At 49.4% G+C, this 19,359-nt stretch overlaps 1 protein-coding gene across 2 annotated transcripts in view; it reads right to left on the bottom strand.

Annotated features, from left to right (window-relative positions):
* The window catches only part of LMF2 (lipase maturation factor 2), a 242,632-nt gene that overhangs the window by 174,092 nt on the left and 49,181 nt on the right, over positions 1-19,359 (bottom strand). For both annotated transcript variants that reach the window (XM_063926648.1, XM_063926647.1), the window contains exon 5: positions 16,724-16,902. In XM_063926648.1, coding sequence (XP_063782718.1) covers positions 16,724-16,902 — 179 coding nt within the window. The remainder of the gene's footprint in view (positions 1-16,723; positions 16,903-19,359) is intronic.

Below are 19,359 nucleotides of genomic sequence, written 5' to 3'. Positions count from 1 at the left end.
AGGACCATGGGGAATAGCGGCTCCGCAGGAGACTGGGCACAGCTAAGAAAGATTTAGGACTACCTGGTGTGCACTGGCTCCTCCCACTGTGACCCTCCTCCAGACTTCAATAAGGATACTGTGCCCGGAAGAGCTGACACAATAAGGAAGGATTTTGAATCCCGGGTAAGACTCATACCAGCCACACCAATCACACCGTATAACTCGTGATAATTATACCCAGTTAACAGTATGAACACAACAGAGCCTCTCAAAAGATGGCTCAACAATAACCCTTGTAGTTAACAATAACTATATACAAGTATTGCAGACAGTCCGCACTTGGGACGGGCGCCCAGCATCCACTACGGACTACGAGAAATAGATTTACCGGTGAGTAAAATCTTATTTTCTCTGACGTCCTAGTGGATGCTGGGGACTCCGTAAGGACCATGGGGATTATACCAAAGCTCCCAAACGGGCGGGAGAGTGCAGATGACTCTGCAGCACCGAATGAGAGAACTCAAGGTCCTCCTCTGCCAGGGTATCAAATTTGTAGAATTTTGCAAACGTGTTTGCCTCTGACCAAGAAGCAGCTCGGCAAAGTTGTAAAGCCGAGACCCCTCGGGCAGCCGCCCAATTAGAGCCCACTTTCCTCGTGGAATGGGCTTTTACAGATTTAGGCTGCGGCAGGCCAGCCACAGAATAGTCTGCTTTGAAGCAGGAGCACCCATCTTGTTTGGTGCACACAGGATAAATAGCGAGTCAGTCTTCCTGACTCCAGCCGTCCTGGAAACATAAATTTTCAAGGCCCTGACTACGTCCAGTAACTTGGAGTCCTCCAAGTCCCTAGTAGCCGCAGGCACCACGATAGGTTGGTTCAAGTGAAAAGCTGATACCACCTTAGGAAGAAACTGGGGACGAGTCCTCAATTCTGCCCTATCCATATGGAAAATCAAATAGGGGCTTTTACATGACAAAGCCGCCAATTCTGACACACGCCTTGCCGAAGCCAAGGCCAAAAGCATGACCACTTTCCAAGCGAGATATTTTAAATCCACGGTTTTGAGTGGCTCAAACCAATGTGACTTTAGGAAACCCAACACCACGTTGAGGTCCCACGGTGCCACTGGAGGCACAAAAGGAGGCTGAATATGCAGTACTCCCTTGACAAATGTCTGAACTTCAGGCAGTGAAGCCAGTTCTTTTTGGAAGAAAATCGACAGAGCCGAAATCTGGACCTTAATGGAACCCAGTTTTAGGCCCATAGTCACCCCTGACTGTAGGAAGTGCAGAAATCGACCTAGCTGGAATTCCTTCGTTGGGGCCTTCCTGGCCTCACACCACGCAACATATTTTCGCCATATGCGGTGATAATGTTGTACGGTTACATCTTTTCTAGCTTTAATGAGCGTAGGAATGACATCCTCCGGAATACCCTTTTCTTTTAGGATCCGGTGTTCAACCACCATGCCGTCAAACGCAGCCGCGGTAAGTCTTGGAACAGACAGGGCCCCTGCAGCAGTAGGACCTGTCTGAGCGGCAGAGGCCATGGGTCCTCTGAGATTAATTCTTGAAGTTCCGGGTACCAAGACCTTCTTGGCCAATCTGGAACAATGAGAATAGTTCTTACTCCTCTTTTCCTTATTATCCTCAGTACCTTGGGTATGAGAGGAAGAGGAGGGAACACATAAACCGACCGGTACACCCACGGTGTCACTAGAGCGTCCACAGCTATCGCCTGAGGGTCTCTTGACCTGGCGCAATATTTTTCTAGCTTTTTGTTTAAGCGGGACGCCATCATGTCCACCTGTGGCCTTTCCCAACGGTTTACAATCAGTTGGAAGACTTCTGGATGAAGTCCCCACTCTCCCGGGTGGAGGTCGTGCCTGCTGAGGAAGTCTGCTTCCCAGTTGTCCACTCCCGGAATGAACACTGCTGACAGTGCTACCACGTGATTTTCCGCCCATCGGAGAATCCTTGTGGCTTCTGCCATCGCCGTCCTGCTTCTTGTGCCGCCCTGTCGATTTACATGGGCGATTGCCGTGATGTTGTCTGACTGGATCAGAACCGGCTGGTTTTGAAGCAGGGGCTTTGCCTGACTTAGGGCATTGTAAATGGCCCTCAGTTCCAGAACATTTATGTGTAGGGAAGTCTCCAGACTTGACCAAAGTCCTTGGAAGTTTCTTCCCCGTGTGACTGCTCCCCAGCCCCGAAGGCTGGCATCCGTGGTCACCAGGACCCAGTCCTGTATGCCGAATCTGCGGCCCTCTCTGAGCTGAGCACTCTGCAGCCACCACAGCAGAGACACCCTGGTCCTTGGAGACAGGGTTATCAACCGATGCATTTGAAGATGCGATCCGGACCATTGGTCCAACAGGTCCCACTGAAAAGTTCTGGCATGGAACCTGCCGAATGGAATCGCTTCGTAGGAAGCTACCATCTTTCCCAGGACTCGCGTGCAATGATGCACCGACACCTGTTTTGGTTTCAGGAGGCCTCTGACTAGAGATGACAGCTCCTTGGCTTTCTCCGCTGGCAGAAACCCTTTTTTCTGGACTGTGTCCAGAATCATCCCCAGGAACAGTAGACGTGTCGCCGGAACCAGCTGAGACTTTGGAATATTCAGAATCCAACCGTGCTGGTGTAGCACCTCCTGATAATTCTACGCCGACCAACAACTGCTCTCTTTCGCCCTTATCAGGAGATCGTCCAAGTATGGGATAATTAAAACTCCTTTTTTCCGAAGGAGTATCATCATTTCGGCCATTACCTTGGTAAATACCCTCGGTGCCGTGGACAGGCCGAACGGCAACGTCTGGAATTGGTAATGACAATCCTGTACCACAAATCTGAGGTACTCCTGGTGAGGATGGTAAATGGGGACATGCAGGTAAGCATCCTTGATGTCCAGAGATACCATGTAATCTCCCTCTTCCAGGCTTGCAATAACCGCCCTGAGCGATTCCATCTTGAACTTGAATTTTCTTAAATATGTGTTCAAGGATTTCAAATTTAAAATGGGTCTCACCGAACCGTCCGGTTTCGGTACCACAAACATTGTGGAATAGTAACCCCGTCCTTGTTGAAGTAGGGGCACCTTGATTATCACCTGCTGGGAATACAGCTTGTGAATTGCCTCTAACACAGCCTCCCTTTCTGAAGGAGTCGTTGGTAAGGCAGATTTGAGGAAACGGCGGGGGGGGGGGGGGGGGATGTCTCGAATTCCAGCCTGTACCCCTGGGATACCACTTGAAGGATCCAGGGATCTACTTGTGAGCGAGCCCACTGATTGCTGAAGTTTATGAGACGGCCCCCCACCGTACCTGGCTCCGCCTGTTGAGCCCCAGCGTCATGCGGCGGACTTAGCAGAAGAAGCAGGGGAGGACTTTTGTTCCTGGGAAGTGACTGTATGCTGCAGCTTTTTTCCCCTACCTCTGCCTCTGGGCAGAAAGGACGCGCCTCTACCCCGTCTGCTCTTTTGGGGGCGAAAGGACTGTACCCGATAATACGGTGCTCTCTTTGGTTGTGAGGGGACATGTACGTTTAGCAATATAGTGTCCCTGTCTAGGGTGTCAATGTTTTCCGACAGGGAGTCTGACCATGCAGCTGCAGCACTGCACATCCATGCTGAGGCAATAGCTGGTCTCAGTATAATACCAGTGTGTGTATATATAGCCTTCTGGAGAGCCTCCTGCTTTCAGTCAGCAGGTTCCTTTAGGGCGGCCAAATCCTGGGACGGCAGTGCCACCTTTTTTGATAAGCGCGTAAGTGCTTTATCCACCCTAGGGGGTGTTTCCCAACGTGACCTATCCTCTGGCGGGAAAGGGTACGCCATTAGTAATTTTTTTGAAATTACCAATTTTTTAATCGGGGGTAGCCCACGCTAGTTCACACACTTCATTTAATTCATCAGAAGGGGGAAAAACTACTGGTAGTTTTCTCCCCAAACATAATACCCTTTTTTGTGGTACCTGGGGTCACCTCAGAAATGTGTAAAACATTTTTCATTGCCTCAATCATATAACGAGTGGCCCTATTGGACATTACATTAGTCTCTTCGTCGTCAACACTGGTATCAGTATCCGTGTCGACATCTGTGTCTGCCATCTGAGGTAGTGGGCGTTTTAGAGCCCCTGATGACTTTTGAGACGTCTGGGCAGGCACGGGCTGAGAAGCCGGCTGCCCCGCATTTGGCATGTCGTCAAATTTTTTATGTGAGTCGTCGACACTTTCGCGTAATTCCTTCCACAAGTCCATCCACTCCGGTGTCTGCCCCGCAGGGGGTGACAACACATTTATAGGCACCTGCTCCTCCTCCACATAAGTCTCCTCATCAAACATGTCGACACAGCCGTACCGACACACCGCACACACACAGGGAATGCTCTGACAGAAGACAGGACCCCACAAAGCCCTTTGGGGAGACAGAGAGAGAGTATGCCAGCACACACCAGAGCGCTATATAAATCAGGGATTAACTAAATTATATCCCCTTATAGCTGCTATATGTATATTGCGCCTAAATTTAGTGCCCCCCCTCTCTTTTTTACCCTTTTCTGTAGTGTAGACTGCAGGGGAGAGCCAGGGAGCTTCCTTCCAGCGGAGCTGTGAGGGAGAAATGGCGCCAGTGTGCTGAGGGAGATAGCTCCGCCCCTTTTTCAGCTGACTTTTCTCCCGCTTATTTATGGATCCTGGCAGGGGTATTTATCACATATATAGCCTCTGGGGCTATATATTGTGATATATTTGCCAGCCAAGGTGTTTTTATTGCTTCTCAGGGCGCCCCCCCCCAGCGCCCTGCACCCTCAGTGACCGGAGTGTGAAGTGTGTATGAGGAGCAATGGCGCACAGCTGCAGTGCTGTGCGCTACCTTGGTGAAGACTGATGTCTTCTGCCGCCGATTTTCCGGATTCTTCTTGCTTCTGGCTCTGTAAGGGGGCCGGCGGCGCTGCTCCGGGACCGAACATCAATGGCCGGTTCCATGCGGTCGATCTCTCTGGAGCTAATGGTGTCCAGTAGCCTAAGAAGTCCAAGCTACCACCAGTTAGGTAGGTTTGCTTCTTCTCCCCTTAGTCCCTCGCTGCAGTGAGTCTGTTGCCAGCAGATCTCACTGTAAAATAAAAAACCTAAAATACTCTCTCTCTCTCTAGGAGCTCAGGAGAGCCCCTAGTGTGCATCCAGCTCAGCCGGGCACAGGATTGTAACTGAAGTCTGGAGGAGGGTCATAGTGGGAGGAGCCAGTGCACACCAGGTAGTCCTAAATCTTTCTTAGCTGTGCCCAGTCTCCTGCGGAGCCGCTATTCCCCATGGTCTTTACGGAGTCCCCAGCATCCACTAGGACATCAGAGAAAGCCCATTCCACAAGGAAGGTGGGCTCTTCTTGGGCGGCTGCCCGAGGGGTCTCGGCTTTACAGCTTTGCCGAGCGGCTACTTGGTCGGGTTCAAACACATTTGCAAAGTTCTACAAGTTTGATACCCTGACTGAGGAGGACCTTCTGTTTGCTCATTCGGTGCTGCAGAGTCATCCGCACTCTCAAACCCGTTTGGGAGCTTTGGTATAATCCCCATGGTCCTTACGGAGTTCCCAGCATCCTCTAGGACGTCAGAGAAAATAAGAATTTACTCACCGGTAATTCTATTTCTCGTAGTCCGTAGTGGATGCTGGGTGCCCGTCCCAAGTGCGGACTTTCTGCAATACGTGTATATAGTTATTGCTTAAATAAGGGTTATTGTTATGAGCCATCCGTTCAGTGAGGCTCAGTTGTTGTTCATACTGTTAACTGGGTAAGGTTATCACAAGTTGTACGTTGTGATTGGTGTGGCTGGTATGAGTCTTACCCTGGATTCAAATTTCCTTTCCTTGTAATGTCAGCTCTTCCGGGCACAGTTTCCCTAACTGGGGTCTGGAGAAGGGGCATAGAGGGAGGAGCCAGTGCACACCAGATAGTACCTAATCTTTCTTTAGAGTGCCCAATCTCCTGCGGAGCCCGTCTATTCCCCATGGTCCTTACGGAGTACCCAGCATCCACTACGGACTACGAGAAATAGAATTACCGGTGAGTACATTTTTATTTTCTCTAACGTCCTAGTGGATGCTGGGGACTCCGTAAGGACCATGGGGATTATACCAAAGCTCCCAAAACGGGCAGGAGAGTGCGGATGACTCTACAGCACCGAATGAGCAAACACAAGGTCCTCCTCAGCCAGGGTATCAAACTTGTAGAACTTGGCAAAAGTGTTTGAACCCTACCAAGTAGCTGCTCGGCAAAGCTGTAATGCCGAGACCCCTCGGGCAGCCGCCCAAGAAGAGCCCACCTTCCTTGTGGAATGGGCTTTTACTGATTTTGGAGGCGGCAATCCAGCCGCAGAATGAGCCTGCTGAATCGTATTACAGATCCAGCGAGCAATAGTTTGCTTTGAAGCAGGAGTACCCAGCTTGTTGGATGCATACAGGATAAACAGCGAGTCAGGTTTCCTGACTCCAGCCGTTCTGGCTACATAAACCTTCAAAGCCCTGACTACATCTAGTAACTTGGAATCCTCCAAGTCACTAGTAGCCGCAGGCACCACAATAGGTTGGTTCAAATGAAAAGATGACACCACTTTCGGCAGAAATTGCGGACGAGTCCGTAATTCTGACCTGTCCATATGGAAAACCAGATAGGGGCTTTTATGTGACAAAGCCGCCAATTCTGACACACGCCTAGCCGAAGCTAAGGCCAATAACATGACCACCTACCACGTGAGATATTTTAACTCCACGGTCTTAAGTGGCTCAAACCAGTGAGATTTCAGGAAAATCAACACCACGTTAAGATCCCAAGGTGCCTCTGGTGGCACAAAAGGGGGATGAATATGCAGCACTCCCTTTACAAACGTCTGAACTTCAGGAAGAGAAGCCAGTTCCTTTTGAAAGAAAATGGAGGAGAGGGCTGAAATCTGGACCATAATGGACCCTAATTTTAAGCCCATAGTCACTCCCGACTGTAGGAAGTGAAGGAAACGGCCCAGCTGGAATTCCTCTGTAGGGGCCTTCCTGGCCTCACACCGAGCAACATATTTTCGCCATATACGGTGATAATGTTTTGCTGCCACGTCCTTCCTAGCCTTTATTAGCGTAGGAATAACCTCATCCGGAATGCCTTTCTCCGCTAGATCCGGCGTTCAACCGCCATGCCGTCAAACGCAGCCGCGGTAAGTCTTGGAACAGACAAGGCCCCTGTAGCAACAGATCCTGTCTGAGAGGCAGAGGCCATGGGTCCTCTGTGAGCATTTCTTGCAGTTCCGGATACCAAGTCCTTCTTGGCCAATCCGGAACAATGAGTATTGTTCGCACTCCTCTTTTTCTTACGATTCTCAGCACCTTGGGTATGAGAGGAAGAGGAGGAAACACATAAACCGACTGGAACACCCACGGTGTCACTAGTGCGTCCACAGCTATCGCCTGAGGGTCTCTTGACCTGGTGCAATATCTTTGTAGCTTTTTGTTGAGGCGGGATGCCATCATGTCCACCTGTGGCAGTTCTCATCGATTTGTAATCTGTGTGAAGACTTCTTGATGAAGTCCCAACTCTCCCGGGTGGAGGTCGTGCCTGCTGAGGAAGTCTGCTTCCCAGTTGTCCACTCCCGGAATGAACACTGCTGACAGTGCTTGCACGTGATTCTCCGCCCAGCGAAGAATTCTGGTGGCTTCTGCCATCGCCACCCTGCTCCTTGTGCCGCCTTGGCGGTTTACACGAGCCACTGCGGTGATGTTGTCTGATTGAATCAGCACCGGTTGGTTGCGAAGCAGAGGCTCCGCTTGACTTAGGGCGTTGTATATGGCCCTTAGTTCCAGGGTATTGATGTGCAGACAAGTCTCCTGACTTGACCACAGCCCCTGGAAATTTCTTCCCTGAGTGACTGCCCCCCACCCCCGGAGGCTTGCATCCGTGGTCACCAGGACCCAGTTCAGTATGCCGAACCTGCAGCCCTCGAGAAGGCGAGTACTCTGCAGCCACCACAGGAGAGACACCCTGGCCCTGGGGAATAGGGCGATCAGCCGATGCATCTGTAGATGCGATCCGGACCACTTGTCCAACAGATCCCATTGAAAAGGTCCTCGCATGGAACCTGCCGAAGGGAATGGCCTCGTATGACGCCACCATCTTTCCCAGGACTCTCGTGCAGTGATGCACAGACACCTGTTTTGGTTTTAAGAGGTCTCTGACCAGTGTCATGAGTTCCTGAGCCTTCTTCGTCGGGAGAAAAACCTTCTTCTGGTCTGTGTCCAGAATCATGCCCAGGAAGGGCAGACGCGTCGTAGGAATCAGCTGCGACTTTGGAATATTCAGAATCCAGCCGTGCTGTTGTAACACTTCCCGAGAGCGTGCTACACTGATCAGCAACTGCTCTCTGGACCTCGCCTTTATGAGGAGATCGTCCAAGTATGGGATAATTGTGACTCCTTGCTTTCGCAGGAGCACCATCATTACTTCCATTACCTTGGTAAATATTCTCGGTGCCGTGGACAGACCAAACGGCAACGTCTGGAATTGGTAATGACAATCCTGTACCACAAATCTGAGGTACTCCTGATGAGGTGGATAAACGGAGACATGAAGGTAAGCATCCTTTATGTCCAGAGACACCATAAAATCCCCCTCCCTTGCGATGACCGCTCTTAGCGATTTCATCTTGAACTTGAACTTTTTCAAGTATATGTTCAGGGAATTTAAATTCAATATGGGTCTGACCGAACCATCTGGTTTCGGGACTACAACATGGTCAAATAATAACCCCCTCCTTGTTGAAGGAGGGGAACCTTGACCACCACCTGTTGAAGATACAATTTGTGAATTGCAGTTAACCCTGTTTCCCTCTCGGGGAGGGGGGGGGGGGGGGAAGCCGTCAGGGCCGTCAGTGAGGAGGCATCTTCTCAAAGTCCAGCTTGTATCCCTGAGACACAATATCTATTGCCCAGGGATCTAACAGGGAGTGAACACACTTGTGGCTGAACTTCTGAAAGCGTGCCCCCACCTGCCTAGCTCCGCCTGTGGAGCCCCAGCGACATGCGGTGGATTTTCGTAGAGGCCGGGGAGGACTTCTGTTCTTGGGAACTAGCTGTGTTGTGCAGCTGCTTTCCTCTGCCCCCGCCTCTGGCAAGATAGGACGCACCTCGGACTTTCTTGTTTTTTTGTTCTAGAGGCTGCATTTGATAATGACGTGCTTTCCTAGGCTGTGCAAGAATATAAGGCAAAATATCAGAATTACCAGCTATAGCTGTGGAGACCAGGTCCGAGAACCCTTCTCCACACATTCCTCAGCCTTCCATATGCCACTTAAGTTGGCATCATCTGTCCATTGCATATTCTACAGGATACGTCAAGCAGAAATCAACACAGCTTTGACTCTAGGACCCAGTATACTCATGCCTCTTTGGGCATGTTTTATGATATATATCTCTTAAGACAGCTTCTTTAATATATATAAAAAAAATAAAAAATAAATAAAAATAAAAATAAATATAAAATATATATATATATATATATATATATATATATATATATACATACACATATATATATATATATATATATACACACACACACACACATACATAGATACTAGGGTCTCAACTTCTGCTGATAAGGTACCTGTCCACGCCGCCACAGCGCTATACACCCATGCCGACACAATCGCCGGTCTGAGTAGTGTACCAAAATGTGCACGCTATCTGCAGGATCACTGAGAATAGCTAGGGCTACCTTTGGGGCAAACGTGACACCCTAGGGGAAGATTCCCATCACATCCTGGCCCTACTGGGGAAAGGATACTGCCTGTGAATTCTTTGTGGGAAGCTGCAGTCTCTTGTCTGGAGATTCACGCTCTTTTTCCTCATGAGAGGAGGGAAATTTACCTCAGCTTTCTTCCCCTTAAAATGTGTACCCTTGTGTCAGGGACAGATGAGTCATCAGTGATATGCAAATCATCTTTATTACAATAATCATATATTGAATACTTTTCTGCCATTTTGGCTGTAACTTTGCATTATCGTAGTCGACACTGGAGTCAAACTCCGTGTCGATATCAGTGTCCATTATTTTGGATAGTGAGCATTGTGAGACTCTGAAGGTCTCTGCGCCATAGGGACAGACATGGGTAGATTTCCTGTCTGTTCTCTAATCTTTTGTGCACTAAATTCACCTTAGCACTTACACATATCCAAAACAGGTGTCGGCGTTGTCGACGGAGACACCCTCTCTCACACATATTAAGCCTTTTACCTCAGACATGTCGACACACACGTACCGACACACCACGCACACAGGGGATGCTCTATTTGAAGACAGTTCCCCCACAAGGCCCTTTGGAGAGACAGAGAGAGAGTATGCCAGCACACACCCCAGCGCTATATGACCCAGGAATCACACAGTAACGTAGTGTTAACCCAGTAGCTGCTGTATATCCCTTATCCAAAATGCTTGGGACCAGAGGTATTTTGGATATGGGATTTTTCCATATTTTGGAATAATTGCATACCATAATGAGATATCATGGTGATGGGACCCAAGTCTAAGCACAGAATGCATTCATGTTACATATACACCTTATACACATAGCCTAAAGGTAATTTTAGCCAATATTTTTTATAACTTTTTGCATTAAACAAAGTGTGTCTACATTCACACAATTCATTTATGTTTCATATACACCTTATATACACAGCCTGAAGGTCACTTAATACAGTATTATTAATAACTTTGTGTATTAAACAAAGTTTGTGTACATTGAGCCATCAGAAAACAAAGGTTTCACTATCTCACTCAAAAAAGTCCGTATTTCGGAATATTCCGTATTTCGGAATATTTGGATATGGGATACTCAACCTGTATTGTTTTTACGCCAAATTTACATGCCCCCCCTCTCTTTTTCACACTCTTCTATCGAGCTTCTGCAGGGGAGAGCCTGGGGAGCTTCCTCTCAGCGGAGCTGTGGAGAGAAAATGGCGCTGGTGAGTGCTGAGGAAGAAGCCCCGCCCCCTCAGCGGCGGGCTTCTGTCCCACGATTTTGTGTAAAATAATGGCGGGGGCTCATGCATATATACAGTGCCCAACTGTATATATGCCCACTTTGCCAAGAGGTCTCTAATTGCTGCCCAGGGCGCCCCCCTGCACCCTACAGTGACCGGAGTGTGTGGGTGTAATGTGGGAGCAATGGCGCACAGCTGCAGTGCTGTGCGCTACCTCATATGAAAACTGGAGTCTTCTGCCGCCGCTTTTGAAGTCTTCTTGCTTCTCACGCCGGCTTCTGGCTCTGCAAGGGGGACGGCGGCGCGGCTCTGGGATCGGACGACCAAGGGTGCGTTCCTGTGTTCGATCCCTCTGGAGCTAATGGTGTCCAGTAGCCTAAGAAGCATGACCTATCCACAGTGAGTAGGTCTGCTTCTCTCCCCTCAGTCCCACGTAGCAGAGAGTCTGTTGCCAGCAGATCTCTCTGAAAATAAAAAATCCTAACAAATCTATCTAGCAAGCTCAGGAGAGCTCACTAAAGTGCACCCAGCTCGTCCAGGCACAGATTCAAACTGAGGTCTGGAGGAGGGACATAGAGGGAGGAGCCAGTGCACACAAGTATTCCTAATTCTTTCTTAAAGTGCCCTGTCTCCTGCGGAGCCCGTCTATTCCCCATGGTCCTTACGGAGTCCCCAGCATCCACTAGGACGTTAGAGAAATATATTCGTTTCACCTTTTAAGTTGAATTACTGAAATAAATGAACTTTTGCACAATAATAGGATTTTGGTTACCTACCGGTAAATCCTTTTCTCGTAGTCCGTAGAGGATGCTGAAGTCCACATTAGTACCATGGGGTATAGACGGGACCACTAGGAGCCATTGGCACTTTAAGAGTTTGAGTGTGGGCTGGCTCCTCCCTCTATGCCCCTCCTACCAGACTCAGTCTAAAAACTGTGCCCGAGGAGACGGACATCTTCGAGAGAAGGATTTAACACAGATAGTGGTGAGATTCATACCAGCTCACACATACAAGGCACATCAAACTAGCTTAGCTTGAAAACTCAGCAACTGCTGAAACATTACTTACCAAGTAACAATGCAGTACATAACTAAACAAAGTTGTACTGAACTAGATAACGGTTGCAGGAAAACGAAGCGCTGGGCGGGCGTCCAGCATCCTCTACGGACTACAAGAAAAGGATTTACCGGTATGTAACCAAAATCCTATTTTCTCTTACGTCCTAGAGGATGCTGAGGTCCACATAAGTACCATGGGGATGTACCAAAGCTCCCAGAACGGGAGGGAGAGCATGGAGGCTCCTGCAGAACTGACTGACTGAACTTCAGATCATCAGAGGCCAAAGTATAGAACTTGTAGAACTTAGCAAACATGTTAGACCCAGACCAAGTCGCCGCTCGGCAAAGTTGTAATGCCGAGACACTCCGGGCAGCCGCCCAGAAAGACCCCACCTTACGAGTAGAGTGGGCCTTAACAGATTTTGGACACGGCAATCCTGCCGTAGAATAAGCATGCTGGAAAGTGAACCTAATCCAGCGAGATATAGTTTGCTTTGAAGCAGGACACCCAATTTTCTTGGGATCATACAGGACAAACAAGTCAGATTTCCTGTGACGAGCAGTCCTCTTCACATATATTTTCAAAGCCCTCACAACATCCAAGGACTTTGACGAAATTGAGGAATCAGTAGCCACTGGCACCACAATAGGTTGGTTGATATGAAATGCCAACACAACCTTTGGAAGTAACTGCTGACGTGTCCGGAGCTCAGCTCTATCTTCGCGGAATATCAAGTAAGGGCTTTTACAGGACAAAGCCCCCAAATCTGACACACGTCTAGAAGAAGCTAAGGCCAACAACGTGACAGCCTTCCTTGTAAGAAATTTGACCTCAACCTCCTGTAGAGGCTCAAACCAGTTCAACTGGAGAAACTGCAACACCATGTTAAGGTCCCAAGGCGCCGTAGGCAGTACAAAGGGAGGTTGGATGTGCAGAATTTCAAAAAGGTCTTAACCTCAGGGAGGGCAGCCAATTGTTTCTGGAAGAAAATGGACAGGGATGAAATCTGGACCTTCACAGATCCCAGCCTCAGGCCCATTTCCACACCTGCTTGCAGGAAGAGTAAAAACATCCCAATTGAAACTCCACCGCAGGAAACTTCTTGGACTCACACCAAGAGACATATTTCTTCCAAATACGATGGTAATGGTTAGACGTTACCCCTTTCCTAGCCTGTATCAGGGTAGGAATGACCTTCTTCGGAACGCCCTTCCGAGCTAGTATCAGCCGCGGTAAGTCTTGATAGGCGAACGGCCCCTGCTGCAGCAGGTCCTCCCGAAGAGGAAGAGGCCTCGGCTATTCCTGCAAGAGATTCAGAAGGTCCGCGTACCAAGCCCGCCTTAGCCAGTCTGAAGCAATGAGGATCGCTCAAACTCTTGTTCTCCTTACGAGCTTTAGAACTCTTGGAATGAGTGGGAGTGGTGGAAACATGTACACCGACTGGAACACCCACGGACACCAGGGCATCCACTGCCACTGCTTGTGGGTCCCTCGACCGGGAACAATAGCGTTGAAGCTTCTTGTTGAGATGAGAGGCCATCATGTCTATTTGGGGTTACCCCCAAAAGTCTGTTATTTCCTCGAACACCTCCGGATGGAGACCCCACTCTCCCGGATGGAGATCGTGTCTGCTTCCCAGCTGTCCACTCCCGGAATGAAAATTGCAGAGAGCGCCAACGTGTGTTTTTCTGCCCAGAGGATGATTCTCGTCACCTCTGACATTGCAGCTCTGCTCTTTTTCCGCACTGTCGGTTTATGTAAGCCACCGTCGTTACATGGTCAGACTACTTGAACGGCCCGATTTCTTAGAAGATGGGCCGCCTGAAGACCGTTGTAGACGGCTCTTAGTTCCAGAATGTTGATCGGCAGGCCGGCTTCCAGACTTAACCACCTTCCTTGGAAGGTTTCCCATTGAGTGACTGCGCCCCAGCCCCGGAGGATCGCATCCATGGTTAGAAGGACCCAGTCCTGAATCCCGAACCTGCGGCCTTCAAGAAGGTGAGGCAATTGCAGCCACCAGAGGAGTGAAATCCTGGCCTTTGGTAACAGACAAATTCTCTGGTGCATGTGTAGATGAGATCCTGACCACTTGTCCAGGAGATCCATGAGCATGGAACCTCCCGTACTGGAAAGCCTTGTAAGAGGCCACCATCTTCCCCAAAAGGCGAATGCATTGATGAACCGACACCCGGGCTGGCTTCAGGAAATCCCAGACCATTGTTTGTATCACCAACGCCTTTTCCTGCGGAAGAAACACCCTCTGCACTTCCGTATTGAGGATCATATCATCCCCAGAAAAGACAACCTCCGGGTTGGTTCCAAATGAGATTTAAGAAGGTTCAGAATCCAACCGTGGACTCTGAGTAGGCGGGTTGTGAGTACAATGGACTGCAACAGCTCCTCCTTTATCAGTAGATCGTCCAAATATGGAATGATGTTTAGCCCCTGTTTTTGGAGTAGAACCATCATCTCCACCATCACCTTGGTGAACACCCTTGGTGCTGTAGAGAGACCGAATGGAAGGCCTGGAACTGGAAATGACAGTCCAGTAATGCAAAATGGAGATATGCCTGATGCGGTAGCCAAATCGGAATGTGGAGGTACGCATCCTTGATATCAAGGGATACTAGGAATTCCCCCTCTTCCAGACCTGATATCACGACCCTGAGAGACTCCATTTTGAACTCCTTCAGAAAAGGGTTCAGTGATTTTAGGTTCAGAATGGACCTGACCGAACCATCCGGTTTCGGTACCATGAAAAGGTTCGAATAGTAACCCGTGGCTTGCAAATGAGGAGGTACTGCCACAATGACCTGTGCCTCCACCAACTTCTGGACCGCTGCTTGTAGGACAGTCCTGCCCGCCAGCAGAACTGGCAAGCCTGATTTGAAAAATCGGTGAGGAGGGGGATTTTGAAATGCCAACCTGTATCCCTGGGACACAATATCTATCACCCAGGGATCCAGGCCGGACGATACTCAGACGTGACTGAACTGTCTGAGGCTCGCTCCCACTGGCCCCACCTCCAGGCCGCGCGGTACACAGTCATGTGGAGGACTTCGGCGTACTGGAAGCAGGCTTAGTTTACTGGGGACCTGCCACAGCAGGTTTCTTGGATTTAGCTCGACCTCCCCTAAAGAAGGTGTTGGACGGCTTGGCCATTCTAGGCATGTTAGACCGAAAGGACTGTGATGCTGATGAAGAGAAGGATTTCTTCGGAGCAGGTGCTGCTGAGGGAAGGAACGGAGACTTACCCGCTGTAGCCGTGGATAGTCACGCATCCAAAGCTTCCCCAATCATCTATCATCAATTGCACCCCCGTTGCAAGAGAGGCAGACCCCCGCAACACATCCCCAGTACCGTCTGTGGTATCAGAATCGGTATCCGTGTCATCTTGCATGACCTGAACAGTTGCACGTTTGTGGGGGTATATAGAGGAGCGTCCTGAGGTACCAGAATCGGGCTATACTGCCATAGAGTTCTGTAATACCTGGGTTGCAGATTCATTACATGCAACCCTATCTGAAATCTGAGAAATCCAAGATTTGATAGAGGAAAATCACCACTAATCTGTGTTAAACCAGTGCTATCCTGATTACATGGAATGGGATCATCCTGGGAGGACATATCCTCTGCAGCATATGACACAGTGTCCCTGGACATAGCTAAAGGAGACCACAGTACACCCCCCCCCCCCCCTTCACACACACACACACACACACACACACACACACACACAGGGGAGGGCAGACTGAGTTTCACCCCAGGAATGGCAAGAGACAGAGATTGGAGCCAACCCACACACAGCGCCTTTAACCAAAGGGAGACCCCTTGTCAGCGCTCACTGTGCACCTTAATAGGATACACAGTCGTACTGCAGCCCCCCCTTCTACAACCCCCTGGTACCGTGAGAGATAACTGGAGTTGCTGTGGAGGGACCTTCTTTCTCCTGATCGACGCTGTGCAGGCAGGAAATGGAGCTGAATGCTGCTGGGTCCGCTCAGGGGAGAAGCTCCGCCCTCAAAATGGCGCTGTCTGATTATACTGGCCGGAGGATTGATGCTGGGCCAGCGCCCCTCAACGTGCCGCAGTATGTACCGCTGAGCCAATACTGCGCTCCTACCCTGCTGCCGCCATCTTCACACCAGCCCCCCGCTTCCAAGGGGGGCCGGTGTCTTACTCGTCACAATCTTCTGGCTCTGTAAGGGGGTGGCGGCATGCTGCTGGTGTGAGCGACCCCCTGTAGCGGGGAGCCATCTATCCCCTCTGGAGCTCAGTGTCCTGTCAGCGGAGTACGTGGCTCAGACCCCACAGGGCAGAAACTACTCCCCCCTTAGTCCCACGCTGCAGGGAGGCTGTTGCCAGCAGCCTCCCTGTAAAATAAAAGTAAATAAAACCCTAAAATAATTTTTTTACTAGAAAAGCTCTGGAGAGCTCCCCTAGCTGTGACTGGCTCCTCCGGGCACATTTTCTAAACTGATTCTGGAAGGAGGAGCATAGAGGGAGGAGCCAGCCCACTCTCTCAAACTCTTAAAGTGCCAATGGCTCCTGGTGGACCAGTCTATACCCCATGGTACTAATGTGGACCCTAGCATCCTCTAGGACGTAAGAGAAATAGCAATTATCTGCAAAACACAAAATTCTGAACTCTGGATGTGCATAGTTGCTTACCTGAACATAAAATGAGAAAAGAGACAGTCTCCGTGAAGGAAGGAAGAAAAGCCATGGTACCCCAATTTCAATCACATAGGTAGCCACCACTGACAGCTTCTGGAACCACACAGGGAGCTGATGAGCATACCAGGCAGCTGGAGTTGGAATACACTGGGTCTCATAGTGGTAAGTTAGAGCTAGAAAAGACAGTTTAATAAAGAAAACATATAATTTATAAACATACGCCAAATGTAAAAATGTTTATAAAAATAATGCAATTAACTTTCGCCTCACATTGATGCAACTGGGAAACAAGTGCTCCTGTGCAACATTCAGCCTCTGTATTTATAAACCCTTTTGATGCCAACAATGTAGTTTCTACTTACCTGCTTTTTGCACTCTCATGAGGAGACACTAAAAGGACATGTAAATAGCTTCTACTACAGTTAAAAGCAGCAGATTGCTTCTCCCTGCACCTTTTGAAGATTTCACTCTTTAAATCAGCAACCCCTTCTTTTATAGCACCGTGGGGAGCTGTTAATGCCCTCATACAACCCAAGAAGGGCCACAGTGTGCTGTCAGGTCAGAGAATACGGGTGGATTGCTTCCCTAATCAGACAGGAGATCAATAGGCATCCCAATGATGGATGGATGGACAGATGCAGAGAAAGCATACTACTTATCCAAGAAGCGAAGTGAGAGGAGCTTTTGCAGCAGTCGACTTGTTTGAACTAGTTCTGAAAGAGGAAGCAAAACGTCCTAGCAAAAACGCCCAGGCAGCATACAAAGGGATCTATTGGAAGTATTGAACAGCCCCAAGACTTAAGCCAGGGGATTATGAACCAGCACCAATTTTGCTAAATATCTTTCCATTAAAGTGTAAAGCTGGGCATCACCTGCCAGATATGGCTGGTTGGAATTAAAATCTGGTAATGGATGAGAGCAAATGTCAGTCGACCATTTACTCCTAAACAAAGGAAAACAGACAAAAACGGTCATTCATACAAATTGGTAAAATCTGTTATTTAACCAATTTGTCTGAACAACAGGTTTTGTCCATTTTCCATGGGCTCCTGCTATCCACTGAGCCATGTACATGGACAAGAACCGACTGGTTTTGCAACAAAGTAATCATCTATCCAGGATCAGGGGGTAGTCTACAGTATACCGCCGGCCGGGATCCCGGCGACCAGCATACCGGCGCTCATTAGTGCTTGCCCAGCTGTCGGTAGTCGGGATCTCGGCCGCCGGCCACTCATACTACACCCAAATCAGGGCCACCCTGAGAATGCCCGTTTCCATCCTATTAGTAGCTCTCAAGGACCATGTTGGCTACCCTTGACACCCAATATGCACTATGTAGACAAAAGTCATAGGGCACGGACAGCAAACAGATAAACAGGATTTTATTGACGTCAGTGCTTTATAGGTCCACCATGTACTGTGATTGATGCAGATATCCTTCTTGGCAAACTGACCACAAGTCGCACGAAGGATAGTCACATGCAACTGCATTGCGCGCTCTGAAAAAATGGGAATCTTTGTATTTATAGATAGTCACATATCCGTGACCGCAGGCAGGTGGCTACTCACCAGGTTCTGGGTCGCATCGGTTGCATGTGATGTCACGCCACCGCCCACACCGGCAACGGTACAAGCCTGCGCTGTTGGCACGCTCCCTCCGGTCTCTGCCTGTCAATTAGGCAGAGGCGATTGCACCAGTGCATGGCTGCACATGCGCAGTGTGCCCACCGCGCATGCGCACTGAGTAAAGGACTTCACAGTGCGACTGCTGTTGTAGCAGCGATTGCCTCAGAATTAGGCCCAAGGTCATTAGCGATATTGCTAAGTTCGATGTGTAGCACATCAAACCTTGTGTCTTTCGCTAGCGACCGCAGAAGCACACAATCACCCGTACACATTTAGCGTTGTAGGCAATTTTGTCATTGCGAAACAGACAATCAGCCCGGCATCGCACCAGTGATGACACTCAAATCTATCTTTCCACTCCAGACCTCTCCCCTGCTCTCCTCACTCGTATCTCCAACTGTCTCTCTGCTATCTCTGTTTGGATGTCCCAGCGCTATCTTAAACTTAACATGTCTAAGACTGAGCTGATCATCTTCCCTCCCTCCCGCATAACCTCACCTCCTACAATCTCATTATCTATTGATGGCACTACTATCTCCTCTAGCCCCTAAAAACGCTGTCTTGGAGTAATCCTCGACTCCGCCCTCTCCGTCAAACCACACATTCAGCACCGCTCGCAAACCTGACATTTTCATCTAAAAAATATTTCCAGGATCAGACCATTTCTGACCCAGGATGCTACTAAAGGGATGCGGTCAACATCCCGCTGGACGGGATCCCGGCGGTCGAAATACCGATGCCGGAATCCCGACCGCCACAATCCCGACATATTCTCCCTCCGTGGGTGTCAACGACACCCATAGAGGGAGAATATAATAGTGTGCCGAGCGTAGCAAGGCACCGTGCCCGCAGCGTGGCGAGCGAAGCGAGCCCGCAAGTGGCTGCGTTCTGCTCGCCACCCCTGTCGGGATTGTGTGGTCGGGATTCCGGCGTCGGTATTTCGACCGCCGGGATCCCGTCCAGCGGGATTACGTACTGATCCCCTACTAAAGACTCTTATCCAC

The sequence above is a fragment of the Pseudophryne corroboree genome, chromosome 6 (assembly GCF_028390025.1).
Source record: "Pseudophryne corroboree isolate aPseCor3 chromosome 6, aPseCor3.hap2, whole genome shotgun sequence".
NCBI classification, from domain to species: domain Eukaryota; kingdom Metazoa; phylum Chordata; class Amphibia; order Anura; family Myobatrachidae; genus Pseudophryne; species Pseudophryne corroboree.
This window is presented reverse-complemented; position numbering and strand designations above follow the sequence as displayed.